Here is a 19,490-nt window from a genome sequence, read left to right on the forward strand (position 1 = left end):
TATGTAAACACACCACACTTCTTAATTCTGAGGCCATCATGTGGTTGGTTCCCCTATGACAGTGCTCTGAAGAACCATTCGCCCCCCTCATTTTTAAAGCGTGTAAAGATGGAGGGGTCGCCTGAGAACTTCTGCAGGTGCCGAGAGCGGGCATTTCGTCAAGAGTCGTTTTTGATTCGGAGTGTAAACGAAGGCAGTCAGCAAGAAGCACGCGACACGAGTGCAGCCGGCACATTCCCTTCAGCTGGCTATTCCCAAGGGAGGCTACGCGATAAATCTGGGATGTGAATCTTCGACAAAGCGTTAAGATCTTGAGATAAAGAGCAGACATTTCGGAATGTGTCGCTGAGCTAGCGTCGCGTCCGAATAATAAACCCGAGAACGCCGCGCTGCACTTTTATTGCTTTTTTTTTTGGTTCCGCTTGACTTTGTCATTTGTGTTCCAAATAAAGCGCGGCTGCTGTGTTGGGCATTCTGGCTGGGCATCAAACGGCATGCCATGCTGTTGTGTGATTTTTTTTCTCTTTTCATATCACTAGAATATTCCATGTATTTAGTACACATGACCAGATGCTATTAATGACACACCTGGTGCGGATTTTTTATATAGCGCCTCAAAGCTTCTTCTTTTCAAAAGTATTCTTTACCTTTTTTCTTTCTTTTTTTGTGTATTTAACCAATCGGACACAGCTGCCCGGCACCTGCCAGTCTAACGCAGCCTTTAAGGCGGCAGAGCGAGCGCCTCACACGTGAAAGCCATCATGTCCAGTCCAAGGCGGAGAAGGTGGGGCGGCACACCTCACAGCCCGTAGGACAGGAGGAGGGAGAGCATCGCATCGCATCTCGGCGGGGGGACTCGAGCGGCATCTCCTCGATGATTCCTTACAAAAAAACAATCACGCTGGGCTTGAGACAGATAGAGGGAGGGAGAGAGAGAGGAAGAGAGAGCGAACAGCCTCGGCGGTGAGATCACGCTCGCCTGCTTCCTTCCTTCCTTGAGTGAGAGCGCAGCGGCGACGGAGCGGAGCGGAGAGGAGAGGAGAACAGAGCAGAGCAGAGAGGAGAGGAGCGGCGTGGGCAGCGGCAGTGCAGAGCGCAGCTACTCGGTGTGAAGCGCTACGAGCATGGGGCTGTGCGAGTAGCCGTGTTCGCTGGATCAGCTCTCTCTTTCTCTCGAGGCAGGGATGTCGGGATCGCTGTGTAAAACTCTGTACGCTTTCACCGGCGAGCAGCACCAGCAAGGGCTGCGCTTTGAAGCCGGCGAGATCATCAAAGTTGTGCAAGTGCTGGACGGCGGCTGGTGGGAAGGCGAGAAGGACGGGCTGCGAGGATGGTTCCCTGCCAGCTACGTGCAACTCTTGGAGGTAAGCGAGTTTACCGCCGACCACCGGAATCGGTAGATGTGTGCGCGGCTCGAGGGTCGAGCTCCTTTGTGGTGCACATTATTTTTGGCCACATTTGCATTGGATTATCTAATCGCATCGGGTGTAGAGTTGTGTTTGTCTCACTTTGTTTTAAAGGTGCCGCATGAAGGCACCGCCAGGGGTCGCGCTTGAGCGCCCTCAGTTCTTATTGATTGTGCGGACGGTTGGCTTGGGTTGCTTGGCCACTTTTGTTACTCCGCCAGCCTGGCGAAATGTTTTCGGGCATCGCACTGGCATCTTCTACTAAAGGCGACATTTGGTGGCTGCACCAAAGTTGGAAGTGGTTTAAAAACGATGGTGGTACCTTTAAAGCTCTCGAACGAATCCTGCCCGGCCGCTAATGTCGCAGGTATTGATATAGTTTTGTCATTAAGCCACTTATCAGACATTCATTTTGAAATCTTAATGGTCGCACACAATTGTATGGGTTCTCTTAAGTATTCACTGACATGAAGTGCATAATCATAAATGGAGAAAAGATAAGCTAAGGTGTACTGCAGGTTGTTTTGCAGTGTAATGGAGTCACTGTCTATCAAATGCCAGCACATCCCACACCAAGCTTATTTATTATTATTTGACTGACCCCTTATATGTAAGGCGACTAGCAACGTTGGAGATACAGTTGGCTTCATTTGGTGTCAGTAGTGGGATCTGCACCAACAACTGTTGGGTTTGAATTTTTAAGTCCAAAGGCTTAAACTGGACACCATACCGGGTTCAATTCCAGCCTGGCTGTCTCCCTCCTGTCCACTGGGGCTCGGGTTCAACTCTGTCTGGGTACATCCCTTACCTCCACTGGGACCCTGGTCCAATGCTGTAAATACTACACCACACTGACTCCACTACTGGAGCCTGGGTTCAATTGCCAGCCTGGCCGTGTCCCACTAGAACCCAGGTCCAAAGCCTTAACCACATTTTCACGCTGCCCGTTTTTAACATGAGTGTCCCAATCTAAAGCTGTCTAATGACCATTGTGAGAATTTGTGTAATTTGTTTGTGAGCAGGACTTTATTTTTTCACTAGTTTTCAAGCATTTTGTGTTGCAGCAAGCGGTGCTAATCATCTATGATGGTTTGAGGTTGACATAATCAATGTAACCCTCGGTGTTAACATTTGCAGTGCACCATGCAATTAATAAGTCTCTTTTATAGGCCGTTTAACATGGAATTTGTAACAGCAGTGTTAATATTTGTAATATCTCTTGGAATGGCACATGCAATTCGTATGTCTGTTATATGCCATTTGGCATGGGATTTGTAAAAGCAGTGTTTTAATGTTTGTAATGTGCCATCTGTTGGAATGACACATGCTGTTTGCCTCTGCCATATGCCATTTGGCATTGGATTTGTAAAGGCAATGTGTGTTTGTGATGCATCACCTGTTGGAATGGCACATGCAGTTAATATGTCTCTGCTATATGCCATTTGACATGGGGTTTGTAAAAGCAGTGTTAATGTTTGCATTGCACCATCTGTTGGAATGACAAATACAGTTCGTATGTCCCTATTCTACCATTTGGCATTGGATTTTTAAAAGCAATGTGTGTTTGATGCACCACCTGTTGGAATTACAAATGTTTAATAGCCAGATGGACCCACAGACAGATCCTTATCCTTTTATTAAAGTAGTTTTTAAAAAATTCTGTAGGTTCTATCAGGCATTGATTGATATTTTTGCATTTTTAGAGAGAATTGTAAATTATATTTATTACTACTTTATGGGATGCAAGTAAGAATGGCACTGTACTATGTGAACATTACAGTAGGGACACTGATGTGCACATGTAAAGTCGCTTCAACATGGCAGCTGTGTCAACTAAACACAGACAACAAGGTTGGTGTCGCATTTCAACTCTGGGCACTTTCCTGAAGCGGCATCCCTAAGCGCTGTGCCACCGTGCGCCCCACGGTATAACTGGAACAGGACAAGGTCCGCTGAGTAAAAGGCAGGATCCAGTAAGACTTGGATGAGTTGGTGCTGCGTTGTTCTTTTATTTTCTATGTATTTGGTGGACACCGTTATTGGAGGCGACTTGCAGCATGTGAGGTAATTGATTACATGCCTTTAGTTATTGTTCCCAGTAAGAGCACAGGCAGAGTGAAGTGGCTTGCTCAGGGTCACACAGTGTCAGTAGTGGGATTTGAACCCCCATCCTCAGGGTGTTACGCCACACTGTCGAGTATGAAATCGAGCAAACGTGGAAAGAGCAGCTTCGGTTCTGAACTCCCGATCTCCGTGGCTCGTGTGCACAGGGGCGCTGCCATCGCTGCCTTTGCCTCCTGCAGTTCCCGCTTTCTGCCCATTTGAGGCCAAATGTGAAGTGCAATTCGGCGCATTGGATCTGAACTGCAAGCCACTTTTCTATCCGCGAGGCTTTAATCGGATCCCGCACGAGGACATTCGGAAGCCTCTTCTTCGGACGACAGGACTTCGTGAAAAGAAAGACAGACGAGTTGTTTGGGGCTCTGTGGCAATGAAGCGGACTTTCGGGAATGTCGCCTTCCGCTGAACTAGACGGATGTTGCCCAAGTGGGTATATTTGGAGGAAATTCCTGATCGCGAGATACGGTAAAGTACAAAACAAGAAAACCCTTTGTTAACATTTCGATATTTATCTGCCACTGCTGTCGCGAATACGTTGTCGCACTTCTGGGCTGTCACTCACTTGTGCTTACCTGTCATCTCGGAGCGCCACCCGTATAAACGTAGCGCAAGAATGAAGAGGCTGACAAAAAGATCAGATCTCGAAAATAAGACGCCGGCCGCGTCGAGAGCTGCGCTGTGTGTGGTGTCCCCGTTTCGTTGTGCCTGCATGGGGAGCTGTTTGGTCTTTAAGTGATTTACTTTGACGTGATGGTCTCTAAAGGGGGTAAAAGCGTGGGGTCATCACGGGGCCATTAGTTAACTTCTGTCAAAACCTGACTTTAAAAGTCACACTAGAATGGCCCTGCACGGGGCCTTTAGAGACCCTAAGCACTTAAAAGATTTTGGTGCCCCCATGGATATGCGGTGCGCTCGCACGCAGTGGATAACAACGGGACAGCCGACATGACCAAGACGAGAACGACCACGCGAGACTCGGTGGGCAGTGGGGCCACTGATTCTAATATCCTTGTATTCTCAAGATTAAAAAATAAATAAACTGATGTCTGTAAAAGACACTATAAAATAGAATTGTCTCTATCTGTCTAATTCTGACTACTTGACCAAATTATATCTATAGATAGATAGATAGATAGAGTGAAAGGCACTATATGATAGATAGATAGATCTATAATCCTGTCAACTATCTATCTATCTATCTATCTATCTATCTATCTATCTATCTATCTATCTATCTATCTATCTATCTATCTATCTATCTATCTATCAGTGCCTTTCACTCTATCTATCTATCAAACCTTTGTAAATATTATTAATGTGTGTGTTTATATATGTATGTAATTTTTTCATTTAATTTTGCACCATGTGCTCCATGGTAAATCCATCTATTATCCAACCCACTATATCCTAACTACAGGGTTACGGGGGTCCGGTGGAGCTAATCCTAGCCAACACAGCAAGGCAGGAAACAAACCCGGGCAGGGCGCCAGCCCACCACAGGGCACACACACGGGACAATTTAGAACCGCCAATGCACCTAACCTGCATGTCTTTAGACTGTGGCAGGAAACCCCCACAGACACGGGAAGAACATGCAAACTCCATGCAGGGAGGACCCGGCAAACAAACCCAGGTCTCCTAACTGCGAGGCAGCAGCTCTACCCACTGCGTCACCGTGCCACCCCATGTTAAATCCACTAATGAAAAATGTTTGTAGTGCCCCCTTCCCTTGATGCCCTAAACCCGGGTTTATATTTCTTAATGGTTAATCCAGTCTTTGAATTCGGAAGTGCCTTCTTCTCTATTTCTTAATAACCCAATCCTCCCACTGCAGCCTCGGAGGTACTAAAAGTGGTCTTCCAGTGCAATGCCATAGAGAGCCATCCATATGAACGCTCCAGGATGAACCTTGATTTATTGATATCCGTAATAACGAGCCCCATAGGTAACCCTGAAGAGATGATAACTGGATCATGTGATACTGGTGGGTTTCTGATTTTAAAAGGACCCTTGCAGGACAGGAGTTCAGGTTTTCTCGTTCTGTTCATATCCTGCTATAGGCAGCCTTCTATGCAGTAAAGATTGCTGCTTCGCTCGTGTATTCAGAGCCATTTAAAAAAGCACAAACTTCACGTGCAGAGAGCCCACCAAAGCATCAAATGGATCTTTGACAAGCAATGGAACCACATAACCCAGTAAAGTGCCATTAAAGAACCAATGTGGCACACCTGGCAAATTCGAGCCACAGCCGTTGACCACCCCCCCATGGGGGACAAGGTGGGGACAATCCCAGAGCTGCCAGTCAGTGACCTTCCTCTGAAGGTGTAAGCAGGTCGGTACAGCAGTCAGTCTTGGGTGACGTGCGTTTTCTGAGCTTTTTTGCAGAATAAGAAGTGCACGGTCGCTTAACGACAAACGGCAGATAAGAATGTAAATGGCGACCTTTGCTTGCAAATAAAGGAAGTAAAGAAGGCAATATGTGTGATAATGTAGAAATGGCTGGTAAAGGGAGCCTAATCCTTGACCCCCGCACTTGGGCCGACTCCCGTTTACGATGCACTAGGAGCTGTAAAGTGTGAGGTAGAGTGTCACTCGGGTAGCGCAGATCAGGTAGTGACATCCCCCATTAGCCTCCTGCTAGAACTCTGTGATGTCACATTGCATCATGGGGCGCTGGGAAAAAACAATGTTCGTCTAAGCCCTCTGCACAGTAAATGTTTCCAGGAAAATTCTGTCACCAGTGCTGTGGGAAACGCTTTGGTGAATTGTGCCAATCGATGATATTCCTTAACTTACATTTGAAATATGGCTGCATTCTGGTACAGTATGGGCTCGCATTCCATACAGTAAATCCTTGCTATCCATGGGTTCAGTTCTCACAGATTTGGTTCTCCGCAACTCATTTTGTGACATGCACGGTCTAGTTGCACCTATTGACGTCCATACACGGCAGAAAACAAAATTGCGGAAGGCGTTTTGCTCCGTAACGAAACGGGAGATTCACCAATAACGGGTGTGTGGTGCCATGAGATGTCCGAATGGTTCCACGTGTGTTCAACCCTGCACCACTTGTGATAGAGATGGGTGGGGGCGTGCAGTTGTTCCCCATGAACTTTTTATTCCTAGTGGGTGCAGGTCATAAGTCCACCCCCACTCCCCCAAGTTAAATCCCGGCTCTTTGTTATGATTGGATGGTTTAATGAGGTCCTTGGATCTGCCCTACCATGGTCACGCGTGGCTTCTGGTGGAGCACGTAGAAAAATTACAGATTGCTCTTCACTGTCAAGGATGTAAAAGTCGTAACAAGGATTCTGTAGGTGAACCAGGGAACAGATCACTACTGAGTGCCGAGGGGCGAGAGCAGAGGGCTGGGGAGACCACCCATTGGAAACTATCCTAATTTTTCCCATAGGATCAATGCTCCAAACTCTGCGGTTTCCATTCCCACAGGGTTTTTTCAGGAACGTTCAAACTCCTAATGAGACCTAACTGAATTTGAGCTGCGGCGCCAGGAACTGGGCACATTTCTTAGATGGAAGATAAGGTTAGAGTTTAGTGCCGTGTTACCCCACCTTTTTTCCCCATGTAAGTGTCTTTGTGGTCCCCCTTGGTGATTTGAACTCCACCATGATGCACTGTGATCTGCTACCATTATAAATGATCACAACTTGACATCCAAAAGTGGGCTGAGACCCAGTGATTAAGAAACTGTAATAGCTGGACACACACGGCTCCATCCCCACGTCACTAAGGTGGTAAGAGTTGGCCATCCCACATCTGGGGGACCTGGGGATGGGGCGGAGTCAGATTAAGGCAGGGTGGATAGCCAAGCATTACAATTTAGTGTTCACAGTCCCCGCCCACATCGGTCCCTGCCTCATCCAGTGTCACTTTTTTTTAATCCAGCTTTCAGCCACTAGGTGGCACATTTTTAAAAAGTGTTCACAATAAGAAAACTGTGAAAATCGCACTTCTATTGTTTTTAAAGAGTGACCACCAATGGGCATATGAGGCCCTGCGGCACAGATGAAGAAGACCGAAGAGGAGAAGCAGGGCTCGAGTGTCGAAATGCTCACCAGGCAGAAAAGAGCCATTGGTGTCGACACAACACAGGGACCAGGTTGGCCGTGTCAGGTTTTGAAGTCTGATTGGCAGAGGTGTACATGGCGCTTGATCCCAAGTTCCCACGTGCTGGGAAGCTGGCGTGTTTTTAACTTTGTTTTTTTGGGTCTGTGTTGTGGCTGCTCTCCCTCCTGGCCTCTGGATGGCTTGTGCAATAATATCAGGAGACCCCCTGGTGGTCTGCTTTTTATAAAGGTTCCCATAAACCCCTGTGTTGGCACTTATTTTAGCCCGAGTCATGAGAGGCTGTTGACCCACACGCTGGCATTTCACTGGGGTCCCTTGAGACTCCTGGTTCCCATGCTTTTCGCGCTCGCCCCTCTCTCCCCTCCTCTGATCTTCTGGAGCCCTGTGCTGTCATTCCTGCCAGGATCTGATAAGCTGCTGCGCCAGTTGAGGGCCTGTTGTGTTTCTGAGCTTTACCAAATTGTGAAATGTTACAATATGCAAAGTTCAGCTTAACCAGCATGGAGGAGTGGCAGGGGCACTCGGGCTGGCAGCTTTCACTTCTCTGTGCCAGCATGGTGTGCTGGAGGGATGGCACCTGGCTGCCTGGGTTCAGCCGCTGAAGTCTCTGCAGTTTGGACTTCCTTGTGCACTTGCCATCATCAAACCAGGAAGTGGCAGTCTGCCAACTGATAGCAGAAGTTACAGGCAGTGCCAGCATGCCGTTAAACGGGGGGAGGGGGGTGTTGGGGCAGAGCAAGAGGTGCAGCTCACGTTTCTTGGCATTAAGTGGCTGGCGTTGTTTACTGCAGCACTCCCGTTGGCCAATTCTCGTGGGTTAAAGAATTTTGCTTACAGTAAGTGAGCAATAAATTTGTCATCTGTGCCACTTTGCTCAGTTTCTAGCCTGTGCAGATGCCAGCGCTGCCTAGATTTGTTCTCTTCTCAGTCTGTTAGTTATTTAGTGGCTGTCTCCATCCAAAGTGACTTGCAGATCTCACATTCACCCGTCTACCGTGGTGAGGACTCGGCCAGCAGGCTCCGTATTTCCAAGCCCAGGGTGTTGCCCACCAGAACATGCTGCCTGAAACCTCCTGAGTTCCTCTATAAGGGGCTTTACACTAGAAAGTGGCGTGTGGAGGTCTTGATGGGGTAACAGTGTGAACACAGGAAGGCATCAGGGTCACACAGTGAGGCAGTGGCCTGCAATTGGGTGCCTTCCAGCTTTATAGGGTCCCGCAGTGAGGACCCCCATTCCAACATTTGCTCGGTTGGCTTAATCCAGCTGGAGGGTCATGTCAGCCATTCCCTCTTGAGCTTCATTTTTATTGGTGGTCTGAAGACTGAAATCCTCCTTCATTAAAGGAACCAGCGATGGCGCAAACTGCTGATGTCGCAATATAAAGGCTGACTCAGTGAAGCTCGGGTGGCATTGTGGGTTCACTAGGACATTATTGTCACATGATAATGATGATTATGTATATAGCGCCTTTTACATATACGGAGTCCAGCAGAGCTCTTACTGGCATGTGCTAACCAACATGTGGTCACTCCATAATTCCCAGTTATAATGGGAGGAGACACTGGACAGATGTCCTGGTCAGGATGGATGGCATTCCCTTTCCCAGACTAAACAAATGGATTGACTGGTGGAGACCACCCTCACAGACTATATGCACCCCCGATTTGCTAAGTGACCGGTCCAACCCAAGCTGCCCCCATGGAACCCGGCAGAGATGTCCAATGGGACCACAGTTCCCAATATGCCCTGAGGATGTGTGCAGGGCTGCACTGGCTATGGGATGCTGAAACCTGGCATACTGGGTGAGAATAAAGGGGGGAGGTTGTGTGGCATAGCATTTAAAGAAATGTGTGACCACCAGCAAGTCACGTCACCTGCCTGTGCTCCCAAAAGGAAAATCCAAAGACGTGGAACCAGTGGTATCTCAGATGTTGTAAGTCACTTTGGATAAAAGTGTGTGGAGAAATAATAATAAATACAGTCTGAGATGGTTGTCTCCCCAACATCCATCCATTTTATACTCCTGTCCTGGAAAGGGAATGCCATCCATCCCAGTGTCATCTCCCATTACACAGCCTTACATCAAAGCCCCGGTCTTCCTTACCTGAAATAACTATTAGAGTCCCTCAGCCACTAGGGGGGGCTACGCTGCCTGAAACGTTTACCATACCGTAGTGAAAATCATCACAAGGGGCTTTTCAGTACCATTTTGATGCCACTGTGCCACCCTATCTACTGGGATCAGGGTTCAATTTCCAGCTTGGCTTCACTCTTGTCCAATTGGACTGGGGTTCGGTTCCCAGCCATGGCCCCCTTTTCCCTATTTCCTCCTTGATCCGGGTTCAACTCCGAGCCTGGCCATGTTCCCGGTGTCTACCAGGACCCAGTTCAGTTCCCGGACTGTCTGTGTTCTTCATGTCCCCTGATGTTGGGGGTCCATTTCCCAGCCTCACCATGTTCCTTCCATCATATTCGGGTTTGATGCCCACCCTCTCTCTTTCTTTTGAGTCGTGATGTCCGTTTCTTGCTTCTGACAAACCCAAAAGGCAGCAAGAGTTCTGAAAACGAATGGCTGAGTGCGTCTGTTCTGGTTTGACGACCTGTGGCAGCTCTTTGAGAGAAAGGCGCTATATAAAAGTGAAGCTAATTAAAGTTTAACGAGCATAGAAGAACTGGCACTGGGTACCTTTGTGAATGCGAGAGGCTCCTCCACCAACTATCGGTGGTTGACAGCTCAGTATATGAAAGGAACATGGAATGTGGCCTCACACAATCCACTGAGTCTGACTTGCAAGTGACGGTGGGCTACTCTTACACACCCCTAAAGTGGGCAGTTCTGGGGATGTGTGAGGAAAACTGGAAAGACCATTAAGAGAACCCACCCGGCCACAGAGAGAACCTGCAGACTCCACATGCCCTGGGTTTGAACCCAGAATGTTGGATCTCTGAGGCATCTGCACGAACCACTGAGCCACCTGGACAAAGGAAATCTGTCAATGTGCTTGAAGTAAAAAGGGACCACTTCCACAGATGGCAGCGGCGGCATCCCCCAATCCCAATAAGTGATGGTCTGACAGCTTCCCTTTGGCACCGGCTACCACTAGAAGAGTGAAAGTAGATGCTGAATTCCCCCGTGTGCGGGAGGAATGGAATTGGCAGGGCAAAACACGGCGCATCATTGCAGCTGTCAAGCCGCCTGTCTGCCAGCTACTTAACCTGAAATCTGAAGGCCCCCCGCTTGTGGGAAATCATTACGAGCCGCTGTAGGGATTATTCATTTGTGCTTATTGTTATTCAATTATTTAAGTTAATGAACCCCTCAGTCATCAGAGTAAATAAAGTCGGGGGGGTGTCAACCCTCTCCTATTCCGACACGTGTTTATGTAGGTGACGGGTAACGTGTGTGCCAATGTGCTCACTACGGTCACGTTTCAGCCAGGGTTCAGCCATTTTTCATTTTTGCTTTTTGTTTTGATTCCATTCTTTCAGTTAACATTGTTGGTCATTTTTTTAGTTTCTGTGTATTTGCGTACCTTCCTTTAGGTTCTTTGTGGGTAGGCGGGGCCACCTGCCCATCACTGCCCTATGAAGACTGAGGAAATCTCAGAGTCCCTTGCGGTTCATTGATTGCACTGGTGGTAGTGGTGGTGATGAGCTCCTCTAGTGATTTAATGTTTTGTGAATTTCTAGATTTTTTTCCGCCTCTTTTACTCGTTTGGATTCGATTTGGGACTTTGTTTGCTTTGGATTGCTTATTTTGAAGGATTTGTCTTCTGCATGTTTTATTTTTATTTTTTATTTTCTCTTTGGAGTGTGAACGCTGGCCCCGGCACAGATGGACGGACAACATTTTTGCACCCAACACACTCTTTATTTACACTATTTACATAAATATAAAAGTCACGTGCACTCACACAACCCCAGTGCCCCTGGCACTGAATCCCCCAAAGTCCAGGGCCCACAGTTTCTGTGCCTTGCTTCCTGGCCGCCTCCTGTCCTCTCTCAAGCTCCGTCGTACTGCCTCCCGACTTCCACTACCGACTGGAGGGAGGCGGCCCCTTTTATGGGGAGCCGGATGGGCTCCAGCTGCTTCCCGGCACTTAACGGTGGCCACACCCCTGTGTGGCGGAAGTGCCGGCTGCGCACCCGGAAGCCATCCGTGTCTCCCTGGTCGTCTTCCCCCCGGCACTTCCTGGTGTGGCGGAAGTGCCGGGCTCCCGGGACAATTAGGCACTGGGGCGCCGCCTGGCGGTAGGTCCCACAGGGCTGGGCTTCAAAGCCGCCCCTGGCGCCCCACTCGGTCTGGAGGAGGCACACGCCCTCCTCACGTCCTCCTGGGCCCCGGCCGAGGACCACACGGGATAAACCGGCATCGGGGCGCCGCCTGGCGGTGACCACGGGCCCCTACAGGGTAGGGCTTCCATGCCCTCGACCCGTGGCTCCCAACAGAACCAGGACGGACGCCCCCTCGCGGTCTGGAGGAGGCACAAGCCCTCCTCACGTCCCCGGCCGGGGACCACAGGAGCTTCTTGATAAACTGAGCCATTTTTCATCCATCCATTATCACCCAACTGGCAATATCCTAACTACAGGGTCATTTTGGGTCTACTGGAGCCAATTGAGCCTATTTTGAATAGGAAATATTTTTATTAATAATGATACTACATTGCCCTTTGCAAGACCAGCCTGGGTTTTTGATGGCCTTTCCTTGCTGCCCCCGTAACCCTGAACTAACTAAGTGGTCCAAAATTCTTAGATGGATGCTAATTATTAATTTAAAAAAATAAAATAACTTGGTTGATTCAAATTGGTGGTTGGTTTAGGGAGGGATTTTTGTGGTGTTGGCCGTTCCGCGAGCTAGCTGCACCCCCCCCAAAACGAGTCATGGGTGTATTGAGTGTGTGTGTTTTGTTTTTTCCGGAGTCGGTGGGATTTCTTCGAGGTGAAGGTTAGAAATTTGCAATTGTGTTCACACTTGAAGCCCAAAATCCGAGTGACACAGTGGCGCTCAATATAGACGCGATTGGTGAAAGCTTTATTATTGAAGGCATTGCCAAATAAATGCATAGCAACCGTTGCTATGTACCGGAGTGTTTGCATAGAAACCCGCGAGCCGCCGCCGCTCTCTTGTAGATTCTGATGTGATTAGCCATCTCGGCAGGTTTTTTTCGTAAATCTGCTCTTCTTTTTTGTGAAGCCAAATGCAACACCCCCCCCAAAGGAACACGGACAAGCTGATTGTGGGTTGTTAAGCCCCCCCGTGCGTCTGTTTCTCATTTTGAACAGGTTTTATCAAGTGTCAGGGCCCTGGAGGGTCGCAGCGTCCAGCTTGACAATTGCTTGCTTGCTTCCTTCCTGATGCTTATGGCACCTTACTTATTGGGGTATGGGGGGGTTTGGTGGTGGTGGAAGGTGCTGGTGGTACAGGAGCTGGACTAGTAGGGGTGGTCCCAGATCTGCCTGGGCCGTAATGGACCACCGTCTCCACCTGCCTGCTCTCTAAACACAAGACTGCTCCATCATGTACAGTCGTGTGATAAAGTAAGTGCACCCCCACAAATCTCAACAGGCAAATGTTTGATCTTCATGCCATCTGTGCCTACTGATAAAGGGTGACGTACTTCAACAAAGGACACATCCAACGTGGTGTTTCCTTTTGTCATAATCTAAATGAAGCAAAATGCAGATCTGTCATGTGGAAGAAGTCCACCCTTGCATTTCTCACCCCTTCAAACCCCATCAAATTACATCAGCTGTTACGCCTGAGGGGGCAAGCTGGTGGACCACCATCACCTGGGGCCTGGCATTCACTTTGCTGCTGTCGTGTGTGGCACCGTCATGCCAAGAACAAAAGAGCTCTCTGAGCCCCTTGGGAAGAAGGTTATGGATGCCCAGGTGGCTGGCAAAGGGGTTAAAAAGGCCACTAAATTCTGTTATACCCCCACCCCATCAGTTAAATGGCGTAGGTTTCAAAGTCTTCCAACTGGCATGCCAATCAAATTCCACCCAAGAGCTGACCTTTTGATACAAAGTCTGCAAGAACCCCAAAATTCCATCACATGCAGCTCTTGCATTTGCCATCAAAGTGCGGGCATCTACAATTGGAAAGAGACGGGACAGATCTGACCTGCACGTGAGGTGTGCCGGGGGGGAAAAAGTCTTTGCTGTCCCAAAAGGGACATTAGAGGAGGACAACAGTTTGCCATTGGACATCTAGGCACGGAGCAGGCCTTCTGGGACAATGTGCTCTAGGCAGATGAATCCAAGGTACAGTTGTTAGGCTACAGTAACAGTACACAGTTAGCAAGAAGTTCTTGTCCTGTCAAGTATGGTGGTGGACACCTGGTTTGGGGGGTGGCAGGAGGCTGGGAAGCTTGCAGTCATGGAGTCATCTATGAATTCTGCATCACGTCAAAGTGTGCTTGAGGAACATATGGGGGGCTTCGGTCTGCAAGTTGAACCATAAACTGGGCCGTCTTGCCGCATGGGCATGCTGGGCAGTTGCCTGGGGGTCCCATGAGCATAGGGGCTCCATGCTAATCTATGTATGTTATGACTTGCTGAGTGATTGTATAGTTAGGGGCTCCATTGCCCAGGGAGGGCCAATAATGCTGTTAAGACGGCCCTGACTGCACATGGTCCATTTTCAACATGTTAATGGTCTGATGCCCACTAGCAAATCCACCAAGGGGTGGCCAACACTAGAAGAAATGGAGGAGGGTTTTGGACTGGCTGAGACCCTGATTTGAGTCCCATTCGAGGTGTGTGTGTGCGCCCTGCCCAGGGTTTGTTACCTGCCTTGTGCTCAGTGTTGGTTGGGATTGGCTCCAGCAGACCCCCATGACCCTGTAGTTAGGATATAGGAGGTTGGATGATGGATGGATGAAATTCAGGAACGGGCAGAACCTACCAGTGTCAACTCCATCTCTCAGCAGTTTGTTTCAGACTCCCACAACTCTCTTTTTGCATAAAGAGAAGTGTTTCCTCTCTTCAGTTATTGTCTTGCCCTTAGTCTCCACTAGGTGTCCTCGAATATCTGATTTCCCCATTATGTTAAAAGAATTCTTCTGGATCCTCCTTATCGATGATTCAGAGGATTTTTTTGAAGACCTGGATGAGGTCCCCACACAGTGTGCTTAGTTCGAGACTAAACCCGTTTAATTCCCCAGAGTCTGTCGCATGTCCTTAAGTCCTGTTTGTGAGATGAGAGGCGACCTTTCAGTCCATCCGGCTCCTTTGTTTAGCTAAGCTGTCCCAAAGTCTCCTCCAGATCCTCCTCAGAGGTTGTCCAAGGTTTCTGCTCCAGCTCCATTAGGTCCCCATGTTGTCTTCTCAGCTAAGGACTAAGTAGGTCTAGTTCTCCAAGTCTGTCACAGTAGGACATGTCTTTTAAGCCCAAGGTGGCCCTTGGATGATCTTTTCGTAGAGCTTCAGGTGCTGCTATGTCTTTCTCATAGCGTGTTGGCCAGAACTGCCATGGGTGCATTTTGTAGTCTGAGTAGGTCACTTCTGTTCATGGGGGAAAAACTAAATGCAATTCTGGGAGTTTTTAGGGGTACACGGGCCCCCCAATTTAAAGCAATATACTTGCTTGAAATGACCAAACCAATGCTGAGCTGGACTTTGTAGGATTTTAACTGTGATAGACAGAAGTCCCCATATTGTCCCCGCATGTCACAAAACTCATTGGCCACTATCCTGACTTGAGCTGCTTTTCATTTTCTGACGTGGTCTGTTGTGTTTTGCTGTTGCCCGAAATGTTGGGCCTGCGTCTGCCTTTTCTTGTCACTTTATCATAAAATGAAATCGAGGAGAAGGAAGTTTTTGTCCTTTTGATGGAACCGACGTGAAAAGGGAACTGTGAGCTCCTCAACTTCTGCTTTTACAAATCGACAAGAAAAAAAAGATGGAATAACTGGACGGGGGGCAGGGGGGACTGGATATGTGCTGCTCGGTGGTACCGAACTGGTGGACTGCTGCCACTAAACATGGACCACCATCTGAGGGTAGACGGGCCCTGGCCGCGTTCTTTTCAGCGGTGCCGTGGGTGTCACCTGTGGGTCGTCACAATTGACGGTGTCCAGAAGCCATTGAGAAGGTGAACCGAGTGTGAGGTTACAACGCAGCCAAGCTGTCAAGGGAGGGTAGCAAGTGCTGTGTGCAGTTTTGGCCCCCGCATTACCAAAAAAAAAAAAAGACCCTGAGAAAGTGCAGAGAAGAGCGACTTGGCTGATCACAAGACTACAGGGGGAGAGTCGAGGGGAAAGACTGAAGGAGCTGTGACCGCCAATGGAGATTAAGAGCTGACGTGATGGAAGTGTGCTAAATTACAAAGGGAATCGGTCCGGTGGATGTTACCAGACTGTTGTCGTGATGTTCGAAATTAACACTTGTGTAAAATCGCTTTTATACCCTTGTCCTACCACAATTGTGACATTCTGCCATGACCGTTGTCACGGCCGCGTCCCGTGTTTGTTTCAAGGAGGCGAGAGCTGACAGGGGAATGTTTGGTGCATTGGAAGGGGTGCCGTCCTGAGGATCATACCGGGGTCAAGTTATATACCCTTCAAGTTAAGCACCCCGACCTTCTGGTGTGAATTCATAATCGTTTCTCTTGTGTCCTCTGGAAGCATCCATCCGGTTTCCATCTTTGGCGGGGCCTTATGTTGTGATCAGGGTTGAATTTTAGGGTCTTATTGCTTTTTCTGCATTCGATGACATTTTGTATAACCGTCGTTGGGGTCACATTTTGTGGAGGTGAGGGTGGCAGATTTGGTGCATTGGAAAAGGTGCCATCCTGAGGATCGTACCGGGGTCAAGTTTGATGACCTTCATCAACCCAAAACTGAGATACCCCCCATGGCTCGGTTTAATAAAATAATTTAAATTTTTGTTGCTGTTTTTCTATATTGGACACCATTTTGCATAAACGTCATTAGGGATGCAGCATGTGTTTTTTAGGGGTGTGGCCTCCAGGGTCATGACCTCGAGTTCATTGGCATGACCGGATACAAGGTCGACATTTGCTCCAAGCTGTATTCTGATCTGTGGATAAGCACAAAATGAAAGCTCTCTCTTTGCTATTGACCTTTGTGTTTTGACTGGGATTCTTACCTCCCGTCTGGTTTTCTGTGGCTTTGTTTGTATTTTATTTGTTTCGTTTTGCCTTTTGTGTGCATGTCATCATCTCAAAAAATGTAGTTATTGAAGGTATAGTGCACAACGATCCAGTAATCCAAGGAAACAAGGCAGAAATTTCACAAAAAACAGTCAATCCAAATAAGAAGGAACACTTGTAGAAATGAAATGATCTCCCGCTCCTGAGCCTTCTCAGCTGACTTAAAAAGCCAGAGGATGGGCTCAGCAGTGTGGACTTCAGGGTGGTCTACCATCCTGGGGCTTCACCCACAAACTGCAGGGAACATCAGATACTGTATACAGTATAATTAAAAAAAAAATTGATGGAAAATAAAATATGTATGGAAATATGCACCCCCAATAAAGCAAACATTAATGCATAACACGTCCACCGGTATCGTGCGAGACCCTGACAGGACGTCGACTGTTCGTCCAGATTTAAATGCAGCGTTGCATTCTGCCTTCAAGTATCTGCCAGCGCAGCCCGGTAATGACGATGATTCGATGTAATTGTCTATTAGGAGCAAATCACCTGCTCTTCCATCCGGCTATCATCCTGCCGTATCCGTGCTTCTTTGCTACACCGACTTGCATTAGTCTCGTAAAACTAATTAAATGGATTTCTTCAACAGAAGGTTGGGGACCAGCCGTAGCCACTGAGGTTTCCTTCTGACTCTCTGCGCCGTTTGTCGATTTTATTGGGGGCTACACAGGTAACTAATCAAAGCCCCTGTCAAAAGGGAAACCTTCTTTTTCTGATGGTATGGATTTGTCGTCGGGAGTCCTCAACCTTTAAGGAGCAAGGATTTGTTGAACGCCCGGCTGGAGCTGCAGAGTCTGTTTTGGGAAATGTCTGCATCGGCTGTCATTATGATTTACAATTCTGCCCTATGAGGAGGCGACGCTCGGCGGGCAGCCGTAATAAATGCAAATAAAGCAAATAAAGAGCTCTTTGGAGTTTTCCTTTGGCGTCTGACTGAGCCACTTCAGCCAGCTATTTTTATTTTATTCCCTGCTGGCTCACTGCTAGTCCTTTGATGGTGGGAGCACAGGTGATCTAAACTTTGGTTTGGCATTTGCAATACGATTTATTTATTTGTGTGTGTGTGTACATTTACAGCATTCTGCATTTTGAAATGAGGAGTTTGGCACAACCGAAGCACTTGGTCATTCAGTTCCTCTTTTTCATCTCTGACAGCCGCTGTGGAGAAAAGTCGAAGAATTTATTCAAGTGGACGCTTATGACGATGACCAACAGGGTCACCTGCACGCTGAAATGTTGTTAGCTTTAAGTTTGGTACCTTAGAACAACCTGAGTGGGTGCCACCTTGGACCTGCACATGCACTACAGTGTAGATGAGGGGGTCCAGGAGTGCACAGCAGGACCTGAAAATGCAGTACAGTGTAGATGGGGGTCCAGGAAAGGCATAGCAGGACTTGCCCTTTAGGCCCCCTGTCTACAATGTGCTATATGAGCAAGTCCTGCTATGCCTTTCCTGGTCCCCCGTCTACACTGTGTTGCATGTGCAGATCCTGCCATGCCCTCTTGGACCTGTGAATACACTGAATAGCATGAACAGATCCTGCCAAGCCCTTTAGGACCCCCATCTACACTGTACTTCAATTTTCAGGCCCTTCTATGCCTTCCTAGGCCCCAATCTACACTGCACTGCATGTGCATATCCTGCCATGCCCTTTAGGACCGTGTCTACAATGTACTATATGAGCATGGCAGGACGTGCACACGCAGTAAAGTGTAGATTGGGGTCTAGGAAGGCATGGAAGGGCCAGAAAATTGAAGTACAGTGTAGATGGGGGTCCTAAAGGGCTTGGCAGGACGTGCACATGCAGTACAGTGTAGCCTTGTCTAGGAGGACATGGCAGGACTTGCTCATATAGTACATATAGTACATTGTACACACGGTCCTAAAGGATATGGCATGGCATGGCAACACGTTCACATGCAGTACAGTGTAGATGGAGGGGGGGAAATGTCTAGCAAGACATGGCAGGACTTGCTCATATAGTATATTCTAGACATGGTCCTAAAGGGCATGGCATGGCATGGCATGGCAAGACATTAACATGCAGTACAGTGTAGATGGAGGGGGGGTCCAGGAGGCACTGCAGCTGCAGCAGCATTTCCCTATCGAAAGACAAGGTGACCCATTGAGCCACCTGGGCTAAATACACTGGCATTAAGGGCACATCCCCGCCAGATATTAAACAAAATAAGTGATAAAAACCTCCGCTGTGTCATCTTAAGTGATTTTTCCCTTCCAATTTCCTGTCCTGGGCTCCATGTCATTACTTATCTAGACAAGTCTTGCTTCTTGTAGTCCTGAACTTGTCCTCCTGCTGGTTTCCAGCTGAGTGGTGGAGTAATCTGCCCTGCAGTGTCCTCCATATCCTCAGCCTTGTGTGCACATGTCCTGCTGAAACTGTCCAGTTTACGCTTGAAATCGTGTTTTTCTTTTGTGCGTCAGCCTTGTGCTGAGCAGCTAATGCCTGGCGGCGCAGCAGTCGGTTCTACTGGCCAATGTGCAGAGAGCACTTTGAGCTTTTGTGCGCGTTCTGTCGTAGTCGTCGTCTTAGCAACTTCTCTGTTTCATCTCGAAGCCGTTCTGAACTTGAGGGGTTGCTGCCTTGGTTCTTGGCTAATGGAGTCTCTCCTGAATCGTGGGTTTTACTGGTCTCCATATTTCTGACCCTGTGGCTCTCTCCTAATGAGACAG

General features: G+C 48.3%; 1 protein-coding gene across 2 annotated transcripts in view; it reads left to right on the plus strand.

Moving 5' to 3' along the window:
- Positions 1-520: 520 nt before the first annotated feature.
- Positions 521-19,490, plus strand: part of LOC120517101 (growth arrest-specific protein 7-like) — a 131,067-nt gene continuing 112,097 nt past the window's right edge. Inside the window, exon 1 of one of the 2 annotated variants that reach the window (XM_039739203.1) lies at positions 521-1,364. In XM_039739203.1, coding sequence (XP_039595137.1) covers positions 1,185-1,364 — 180 coding nt within the window. In that variant the 5' untranslated portion in view covers positions 521-1,184. Of the gene's footprint in view, positions 1,365-3,971; positions 3,993-19,490 lie in introns of those variants that run through there. The other variant, XM_039739205.1, reaches the window with a different exon arrangement.

Source organism: Polypterus senegalus, chromosome 17, assembly GCF_016835505.1.
Source record: "Polypterus senegalus isolate Bchr_013 chromosome 17, ASM1683550v1, whole genome shotgun sequence".
NCBI lineage: Eukaryota > Metazoa > Chordata > Cladistia > Polypteriformes > Polypteridae > Polypterus > Polypterus senegalus.